General features: G+C 29.5%; 1 protein-coding gene across 4 annotated transcripts in view; it reads right to left on the bottom strand.

The window, feature by feature from the left end:
- LOC107447422 (glutathione S-transferase 1-like) overlaps positions 1-10,000 on the bottom strand; it is an 11,079-nt gene extending 1,079 nt beyond the window's left edge. The window contains exons 1-5 of one of the 4 annotated variants that reach the window (XM_043039413.2): positions 9,864-10,000; positions 7,669-7,853; positions 5,518-5,576; positions 3,311-3,452; positions 1,200-1,364 (exon numbers count right to left, since the gene is read on the bottom strand). In XM_043039413.2, coding sequence (XP_042895347.1) covers positions 1,200-1,364; positions 3,311-3,452; positions 5,518-5,576; positions 7,669-7,809 — 507 coding nt within the window. In that variant the 5' untranslated portion in view covers positions 7,810-7,853; positions 9,864-10,000. Of the gene's footprint in view, positions 1-1,199; positions 1,365-3,310; positions 3,453-5,517; positions 5,577-7,668; positions 7,988-8,051; positions 8,244-9,849 lie in introns of those variants that run through there. The other 3 variants (XM_071178741.1, XM_043039412.2, XM_071178740.1) reach the window with 3 other exon arrangements.
- Positions 10,001-11,086: the final 1,086 nt, after the last annotated feature.

Raw genomic sequence — 11,086 nt, 5'->3', positions numbered from 1 at the left:
CGGAGAGACTCCTGGCACTATTTTTTTTTTTTTTTAATTATATATAGGCAAGTTAATGTCGTCGTTTTATTAACACTTTTCGTTTTAAGAAGTAATTTTATTTTTATTATAGCGCGGTATTTTAACAAAACATTTCTGATAGACTTAATTCCTTTATTGTCATTTTTTTCCTGGACCGTAAGCCATATAACCGGTAACAAAGGAACAATGATTTTCAACAAAGCTACATTTTAAGAACAATTCCCTTTTTTTTATCAATTTTTTTTTTTTTTATCAGCGTTTTTATTTTGGCAACATTTTTTAAAGAGCTGTTCATTTTTTTTCTAAAAATACGAAAATGTAAAAAATTAAATTAAGAGTTTAGAACTAGTTCTTATCGACGTTTGTATTTTAATTTGGCAATTATAATACAAAATAATTTCTAATAAACGTTATTCTTTTTTTTTTCTCTCTGTATCTAATTATTGTATTTTCAATACAATAATTAGATATAGATGTTCAGCCTTTAAAAAAATTTTCGAGTTATTAGATCGATTTTGATTTTTTTTGTTTCGCTTTTGCTAACAATCTTTTGTTTTTTTATGATAGCATTTCATTTTTAAAAGCATTTTTGATAGACTGTATTTCTTTTAACGTCCGGAACGTACCGTCTTTCTTTCGGGAAATATTACTTTCGGTATTAAAATTTTGTTTCAAAAATAAGGAGGATTTTTTTTTCCTTTCGATTTCTCTTACCTTCAACTTTGCAACTTTAGTTTTTTAACCCCTATTCATTCCATCAGAATTTTTGTAAAAGATCCTGTTTTTGTGAAAAATTTACTCAATCCAAAATTACGGCAGAATCTTGTTTTTTTTTTCCAGAGAGAATCCTGTTTTTTTGAAAATGTGAAAACAAAGTCCCATATTTAAGAAAATAACACAAAAACTATGTCTTCCGTAGAGTACCGACGTTATCGACTCCTTTTCTAAAAAGAAAAATTTTGTGCACGGTCTATTTTTAAAAAGAAAGATATTGTGAAGTCTGTTTTAAGATATATTTCGTGAAGGGTCCGCTTTTACGATAAAATAAATAAAGAGTTCGCGGTAGAATATTTTGTGAAGGATTCGTTTCAGAATTCATTTTTTAGCGATAAAATGCTAAGAATTTGTTTTTAAATTAATACAATTTTGATAACAAATGGACCGAAAAAACGACTTACGAGAGGGTAAGTGAGACTTGCAAATATTGAGAAATCCGCAATGGTCAAATGGTTTCCAGCAACATATGAAGTTTGGCTGAGGAATCCTTCCAGAAATCCTATAGCTTTATCAGCAGCTTCTTTCTTTTCACTGTCAGGTGGCTGGCCCAAGAAAAATGTAGGATACTGAAATGAATTTTTAAAAAAATCACATCTGATTATCAACGGTTTTTCAAATTTACTTTAATACGCCAAGTCATTTTCACTTTATCCGAAAGTATGAACTACTATTTAGTATGAAGCATTGTCAATTTCTGAAAAGAAGAACCAAAATTTGTCAAACACAGAGAAATTATTAAGTAACTTAATCGTCAGTACAGACGAGAACATAATAAATATTTATATTAGTGTATACCACTGGTCGGAAGTAGCGCGTTTTACAAGTAGCGAAACTACTCTTGTCGCTACTTTTTTTCGTAGTTAGTGAGTGTAGCGTGTAGTGCGATACTAAAAAATAGTAGCTTGTAGCGACTTCAGGCAACTTCTTTCTTAAGTTTAGTAAAAGCTAAAATATTTTCGTCTAATGCTCTAAAGCAGCAAGTTTTTTTTTTTTTTTCATTTAAGTGGGCAGCAGTTCCATTTTCTTAAAGTTATTTCGTTCATTATCATTGGAAATCTTGCAAACAAAGGAATCATTGGAGATCGAACCATTAAGATAGAGTCCTAGAATGTGAAGATCCGATCATTAGATATAAAGTTATTAAGGGTGTCCCGTTTTTTTTCTTCTTTTTTTTCCCCCTGTTATTTTGGGCACTGTACTTTATTTCTTGAACGATGTAAATAAGTATTAATCGCTGAAATCCCAAATATTTAATATTCTTATCATTTCTGGTTGATAATTTATTATCATTTCTTAAATTAAATATTTACTGTCAAGAAGAGCATGAAGTTGAACAAATTTCTAAAAAGTGCTTTAGAGAAACTAGCATCAGGGGTCTGTCTAGATTTTTCTGAGAAATACCTATTTTGTGAAAATTTAGACATAATTTGTTGAAAATTATAAAATTATATTAAAAAATCAACCCAAAAATATGTATTTATCGTTTCTTAAGTGATACAAAAATAAAATTTTAAGAAAAAGTATTTTGTGAAACTACCGTTTTTCCTTAAGTTGAATTTGTGAAACTGCCGTTTTTCCCAAAGTTGAATTTGTGAAAGCACCGTTAAACGGTAGTAAATTCGGCCTGGACAGACCCCTTGTGTGTAAAGATGAATTAACATTTCTTAATAACTTCTCATGTTTAACTAACCAACATTGGTGGGAATTACGCTCGCCAGTATGTCTTCAAAAAGTAATATTTCGAAAGTAGTTTGTAGTAGAGGTACATTAAAAAAAAAGTTGTAGTCAACTAAAACGTAGTTTTTCCGACCATTGGTGTATGCTATGAAAGCTAGATTTTAAAATTTTGTTAGGTTACGATTACGGTGACAGATTTTTTCTTCTTTTTTTTAAAATCAAAACTTATCCTCTTAATATAAAAGGAAAAACTTAAAATGATATTGAAAGGTTTTTGCACCCTAGATTTTGTGCAATATGGTATGGTCTATGATAGTCAACTTTTTCAAAAAATAAATAAATAAAAACTTTATTTTTAAACAGCACAATTTATTTTTCGACGAATTAAATTGCCATTAATAACTTAAAACACAATCATTCGCTTTTTTTTTCATGACTAGTGTAGGACTTAGTAAATGGTACGACTCATATAGCGCCAATCACAATTAATCAACTGTGACTAAAAATAGCTAATAAGCTCTGAGCTTTACATAATTTAACAAGTTGGTTAAATTTTCGATTTTAAAAACAAAAGCAACCAAATAACTTAAGCCTTTCAACCATAGCGAAAAATGTTTAGAATAATACATTTAAACAAGGCATTTTTATTTTGTCTGACTTAGCATGCAAATTATACCATACAGATATAATCGAACAAAATAAATAATTTTAAACTGCAGGATGAGTGATGCAAATCGGTGCTCAAGTGAAAAACAATTTTCATCATAAGTTATAGGATCATTTATTGCAACAGCACAAGTTTAAAATATTTGATTAGTAATAAAACTATACAAACCATATAATCAGTTATAGCCTTGTAGAGAGTGCCAATATCAAAGTAGAGGAGCCTATCAATAATGGCTCTTTCTTTGACATCTTTAGGATATAAAGGATTGCCTGGTGCATACTTGTCCACTATATATGATAGGATAGCACGGCTAGAAATAAATTAAAAAACATATAACGCTTGGATTATTCAAATACTGTTGATAATCGAAAAATCTTATGAGTAAAGGTAGTTAAAATAGAATTTTAAACACTCCTAAATACATTGAATGTAGAAATTAAGAGCCAGATAAACATCTTCTAGAATAGAGAAGGCCTTCGCACTGTATTTTCATTATCGAGAAATCCGATCCCTCAGCACTATAAACGTTATGCTTTTTTCTCATTCCCCACTGCGCAGAGTAGTAGTCCGAAGATTGTGGCATTTTTCTTAATCCCCCCCCCCCGATGCGGAGTTTAAATTCGTTCCTTTGAACTAATAAAGTGATGCGTGCGAAGGCCTTCTCTCTTCCAGGTATTGATGCCAAGTGCGGTTATACTGCGATTATAAAGACATTGCGTATGTAAGATGTCGAAATCAAATTGTTATTAACTATGCCTGATCCCCAAAACAAAGTAAAACTAGACAAGATCACTAGGGCATTTCTCCATTCTCTAAAAAAGATTGTGTACCCCTAAATCTTGTTTAACTTTCGTTACTCTTTAACATTAAAAAAAATGTCAAATAAATTGTTTTCATTCATCATACTGCACTATTTAACAATTGGTAAAAAAAAAAAAAATAGTCGAATTAGAAACAGAGCTGTTCGAAAAACCATAGTTAATTTTTGATATATTGTGATTTTGGTTTTTCTCGGTTATCTTGAACACGCATCAAAATTTTAAAAACCCTTCATCTTTTTTACCAGAAATATTAATAAGTATGAAAGAAGCTTTCATACGAACAACTATTTTCTTTCCAGCTCTAGAGCAGTGGTTCTAAATTTTTTTTATCTATTTATTTATTTTTTTGCCGCCACGGAAATCAACTTTTTTTACGGCGGAACCCTGACTTTATTTTTAAAAAAAAGTTTATTAAGATAATTGTGAATGCTATAACTTATAAAAGACTTTTTTTAATATTTAATTAGAGGAATGTGGATTTTTTTATCGTTCTATCATTAATAATCTTAAATTAGGATTATGCTGCTAGACAGTTAAGTTTGCAGCTCTTGTGCTACATGTAGTCTAGCTCTGATTTTTTTTAGTGTATAGACATAAGCTGAAAATGATTAAAACAAGCTGAATTATAATTTACTTATAATTGAAAATTGTTATATAATTATTAGAAATATATTTTCTTTTAAAAAAAAATGCGATTTTTACTTCATTGGCATGGAATTTTACTTGAAATAATTTCTTAAAGGTAAAATTAAATAAGTTATGAAATATAGATTGGATCTAAATACAATCAAAAATTATAAAAAGGACTAACTGACTAGAGGTTATAAAAGTACTCATCATTGGTTATAAAATGTACTAACTAGAGGAACTCTTAAGAGTTCCGCGGAACACCATTTGTGGAATCGCTGCTTTAATGTTGAAGCAACATGAACACTCAATTACTTTCAGCGAACCATTATTAACGCTGTAGACTTGGGATGCAATACTTTTGTTCTATTATCAATCAAAAAGTTGAAGAAAAGGGGGGGAAAACTACAAAACTAATGTTTATTGTTTTTCAATAAACTTCCTTTAACATTCCGTTTTTTTCTTTTATAAAGAAAATTTTAAAACATGTTCATAACAAATATACGAGCATATAGTATGATTTACTAAAAAATGAAAGATGTAGTTTATAACACTAAAAAAGTATTCAACTCAATTTTTCGGTGGAGAAAGTTTTAAGCAAGCTGTAATTTAAATTTATTAAAGAAGGCGAAGTACACAAAATTTCGCGGTTTTAACTTGAAAATATTTTTACACATGCTTTTCCTTTCAATTTTTAATACGAATCGATATTGTTTTTATTACACTTTGAAACACATAAATTATCATTGCTATAAAAATTGTACACATAAGGACCCTTGAAAGCCCAATTTTTTTCTGCGTCTTTCTTCCGGAAAAAACTATTATTATAGTGCAACAAACCCTTTCCCACTATATTTAAAAATAAACTTCAATAATTTTAGTTCAAAAATGAAATCAAATTTGAGATGTTGAGCGAATTTTATTTACCTTTCCCAAAGAATCAGGCCCTTGTCATCTATGGTAGGTACAATATGTTGCGGATTTATCTGCAATTAAGATACAAAAATGAAATCTATTAAGAAAATAAAATATGAAAATACTAATGTATCTAAATAGAGACAATGAATGGGCAAAAACTCAATTTTCACCATTATTCTATAGATAGAGAAACGGATTAAAAATAAAGAACCCATAATTTGGGTTTATGCCCATTTATTTGACGATACGAAAATTTAAATGCCTATAAATTCTAATTGTACCAAATCACAATAATTTTTAGAACAGACGGTTTTTATATTTAAGATTTCAGTTACTTATAGAACTCACTTCTTCGGCAGTAGAGGCAGGAAGTATTTAAATTTTTATATCGTAGTTTAATTAGCTAAATAGCTGTGTATTTAGTTCGTTTAGTTCACCAGCTTAAAAAATTTTAACATAATTTGTGGGAGTTATTACTTTTAACAATAACCGTAAGCGCTGCATTTTACACTTCTTCTTGAAAAACCGTTTTTGTGCTCTGACGACCGGAACATAATTGCTTAAATACAAAACAAGTCCCCAATTCAAAACCTTTTGTTCAACTAATGTCAGCAACATTTCTGCACCTGTGATGCAACAGCTCTTAGCTGTCGTTCAAACATTTAGGTAGACCAAAATTTTTCTTAAATAATAGTTGATTTAGCAGGATCATCTCCAATATGTATACATAGTCAGGCGGGACCTGATATAAAGTTACAAAAAAGATTTCATATATTTTTCCCTAAAAGCCATTTTTATCCATGTGCTGTTCATCACAGCTCAGAAACCAACCACCTTATGTAATAAAACCTTTGGTTGTTGAGACATGATTTAGAAAGATGAAGGCATTCTGTTGCTTAAACATAAAGTAAGTCTGTTAAAAAATATGATATATGTATTCAACATAAGTCTGTTTAAAATAATGATAATCGCAGTAAACAGGTCTTACTGCCGGTCATTTGATATAATTCTGTACCAAAGCAACCGGGAATACGATAATAATTTTATAATATTTTGAGTACGTTTGTGCAAAACATAAATAGTACAAAATATTTCTCAGAAAATATATGGTACATTTATTCCCATTTCGTGACTAGTAAATCTGACAACTTCTCATCACTACAGTATTATAACATTAATAATACTGTCACATTAGAAATCATTGAACCACGTTTGCCCTATTAGAACCTACTAAATCTACAAGATAAGGTGATGCAAAAAGGTCACTCTATGGTTTGGAGAAGTTTTTTTCACTTAACAAAGTTTTAAAATATGCCAGAATAATCAACTGTATTCCGTTTCCTGCTGTATCATTAGAAATTATTTTGTTTAAAGATAAAATATTTTTTTCATGCATATGCAGTATTACAAAATGGACACCTTCTAGTCATTTTACACGTGCGAGTAAATGACAGTTTACAACTAAGCCCAAAACAATAAAATTTACTTCACTGATAAATTTAGTCATTAAAAATCAGGAAAAATTTATTAGTCGGTGTCGGTGATTTCTGAGATTGGTCATGTTCTCTCTAGTTGATACCGACATAGAATTTTCAAAAGTCGAAACGGCAGACGTTAGTGTCATTTTAAAAATATTATTTAAGAAATTATAATACCAAATATACTGATCATGCATAATTACACTGACTGGAATAGAAGGAAGTAAATTTGAAGGTGAAAGCATTGGTATCTTGATTCCCCCCTACATTTAGTATATTTAGGAACTACTTGTTCCAGTTTATAATCTTCAAAATTCAAACTGGCAGCCCCAAAAATGCCACTTAAATATAAATATGTAATGAAGAATAGGAGTTTAATTGCTTCAACTGAAATAGAAAGTTGTAAGTTTGAAAACAAAAGTAGTGATATCTTGATTTTTGTTTTCTTTTAGACTTTAATATTGAAGAACTATCCTAGCACAAAATCTTTAATATTCGAAATGGCATGCATCAAATTCAATTAAAAGAAATAATAATACGACATATAAAAAAACTGCAGCGATTAAAGTCGTTAAAAACCGAAAGCATTTTCCCCTAAAAATTCATGAAAGAAATGACAGTTTCTTTTTGGCTTGTTAACATATTAATAAAAAAAAATATTATTTAAAGAATGTTTATCTACCTTTAAATATTCAGGTTTCATGTGATCATTGGCATAATAATCAAGAAGCTTAGATTCAACTTTGATTCCCAGGTGACCAAGAGTCATCCGAACAGCTGCACAAGGAGGACTGCATTCCATTTCATACAAAATAATACCCATCTTCACTTTACTTATTTTTAGGCTTTAAAATCAGAAGTGTAAAACTGAAAAAATAACAAAAAGGCACAGACGTAAATAAATTTGTATAAATCTAGTATGTACTAAATATCTGCTTCAACAGTTAAAGTATAAAGTGAGGATTAAACAGGATATACTACAGAACACCCATATGACAACTGAGCTTTAATTTTTTAAAAAAAGAAAATAGATTTGACAGTTAATACTTCTAGAATCACGCTTACAAGGTCAGTAAAAAAAAGTAGTTGGCTTAATGCCAAGGGAGTATTTGATATATTTCCATCTAACTGATGGCAATTATTTAACAAGGGTAAAAAAAAGAGAGAAATTATCTGATAATTTTTTAAAATGAGTGTAAAAATCATCAAATGTCAGAAAAAGACGTTATCGTTTTGTTCCTTTTTTTTTTCGCTTTTCTTTTCCTTCGAATGTCTTTTATTTATAAAAGGCGTTAACTGATAAAATTTTATATAACTTTCATATCAAAACTGATAATCTTTCATCTGTAGTTTAGAGATTGGCACTTGTAGAGCATAGGAGTTGTGTTGCAACTTTTGATAAGATTTATTTTTCCGGGAAAATAACTTTGTTGCAGTTCAAATTTCTAGAAACAGCCACCAAAGTTTAAATACTAAGAAAAATAATTTTTATGTAAAATATTATGGTAAAGAATTATAAATTTAAAAAATGTATTTTTTTTCTTTCCTTTTTCAAATAACATTAAGTATAATAATCAGTCAACTCTATTGGTTAACTACACTATATTTCTGTTCTTATACATAGCTGTTTTACATTATTTCATTTCATTATTTGTATAATATAAACATAAATGAAATTTATTTCAAAATAAAAATTTACGTGCAAAGAATTTCTCACTTTTGGTGTGTATAATATAAGTATTTTTACAGACTTCGTAGCGTGAACTTTGAAAAGGTTCAGACTTACTAGTGCGATCGTTAATTGGTGTTAGAATGTATTTGATTCAGCATTATAACTAGAATAATTGAGGTAATTGATTGTACTAAAATAAAAATCAGATATTTTTAATAACTATATGTTGAGCCGCACTTCAGCGGCTTAAGGAATGTTTTTGCAAATAGAAGACGATTTAGATTTTTCGTAAGTTTCATTTACTTAAAACACAAATTCGAGGTATATTTTGTTTGTCTCAATATTTACTGCAGGCTTGTTCAGGAGTCCCCTCTCTTTTGGATGAGTTCGAAATTACAAGGCAACGGAGTTTAATATTAAAAACTGCACATTCGCTTTGCAGATCGCCAGTTTAACACCAGTATAAAATGGTAATTAAAACAAAAAGTTTACTTTAATATGCTATATATAATAAAATAATATGCTATAATAATATAATATGAAAATAATTTTTTAAGACACTTTTGATGGAAAAAAAAGTAACACAGTGGGCTTATCGCTTCGTTAGTTTGCCTGCGTCTTTTACGAATTTCGTCTTTACGGTCCTAACCTTTATGTTCAATAATAAAATTAAAAAAACGTTCTTGAAACTAATAAAATCGCGTTCCTTGTAAAATACTTTTAATTACATTCTATATTTGTATTAATTTTATTCGCAGTATTGAAGTTAACATTTGCAATTTTTTCTTACTATTTTTTTATTATAAACAATTATCTTTTTATCAGTTCATATCATAAAATTGACGCTTATTTAATCTTATGAAATTAGGTTATCAAAATTTTCAGACAAATAAAAAATCGAAGTTTTTTTTAATTTTTTTATATTTTGCACAATCGTAAGGAGTTTGGGTAACAGTGTAGTTGGGAAGTTATCTCCAAAAATGTCACAAATTTAAACAAAACCACCTGTTACATCTTTTTACATTTCAACCGAAAATTACGTAATATTTCCCGCTATACAATAGAAGTTAAGAATACATTCTATCACTGATATTAAAGAAAATGATGCTATCACTCGACAGCTTAAGAATGTAAGCGCTGCGATTGTTTAACCTGATTTTTACTCATAAATAATTCAGCAAAAAGTTTTACTTAATAAACCTTACTGGAAACAGACGCCAAAATCATACAACTGTTCGATTGTTTACATTTTAGTTTTCCTTTTCTCCAAACGAGAAATGCTGCGCATGCGCCAACTTTCCGAGGCCACCGAGCCAAAGGGATTCTTTTGATTCCTCTCCGATCAAAGAACTTTATTTCAATAAAAACTCAATTAGAACTTCACTTCAACTTAGCGCTGAAAATTATGTGATAATTTGAAATCAGCAATTTTCCTTCGCTTGATTTTATCCTTTTTTACCGTATTATCCCAATTTTTCCGTTGAAAATTTTACAAATGCCTCTTTTTATTAAATCGAATTTGATTTATGGAATGTTAGTATCAGGCACTGATTCATGGAATTTTAACACCAGGACTTCACCGCTCCCATTGTGCCTGGACGTTTTACGAAAGGGTTGAGCTTTCCGAATAAAGGGTACCACGGTATTAAATTTATATTTGTTACTTTATTCTATTATTACTATGGAACTGTGCAATTATGATGTTAACAACTAAAGAGGAGAAGTTTGAGTTTTGTGAATTATTTTCGTCAATTGACCAGGGGGGGGGGGGGCATAAATGATACTTATGCAATGAACTCTACTAATTATTCTCTCTACAATGAGAAAACACGCAACTGAATAATGGATATAAAGAATAGTACAACCAACGGATAAGCGAAGCTGTTGTTAAATATTTGATATTAAAATTACATTGTTCAATGACAAATATTTAAAATTGGTGGTTGCTCAGTCAAAAACTACTGTTTGAACGGCCTTGTTTTTCGGTGGCTATGGATGTGGTTCATAATCACCAAAAATATGTGAAAGTAAAATTAGAATACCTATGTGTATAATACAAAGACTATAAATAGTGAATTAGGGTTGTATGTACATAAATAAATATTTTGATAATTAAAAAAAAAGAAATGAAGGAGCGTCAAATTAATGAATACGGTTCACTAATGAACAATTTTTCTTCTTCAATCGCACGACAGCACCACGCGAGCCTTGGCCTTCCGTAGAATTATATTCCATGCTGTCCTGTTCTTGGCTAAGGTTTTCCCAGTATGTTAACCTAACAATTTTAAGATATTTTTCTAGATCGATCCACGTAGTCTTCTACTTATTCGGTAATAGATCATTGCGCCAAGAAGAAAATGAGCAATTATCAGCCACAATTTTCCTATAAAAACATATAGTGCAAAAAAGATTTCCATGAAATATAATT

The sequence above is a fragment of the Parasteatoda tepidariorum genome, chromosome 3 (assembly GCF_043381705.1).
Source record: "Parasteatoda tepidariorum isolate YZ-2023 chromosome 3, CAS_Ptep_4.0, whole genome shotgun sequence".
In the NCBI taxonomy this organism is placed as follows: domain Eukaryota; kingdom Metazoa; phylum Arthropoda; class Arachnida; order Araneae; family Theridiidae; genus Parasteatoda; species Parasteatoda tepidariorum.
This window is presented reverse-complemented; position numbering and strand designations above follow the sequence as displayed.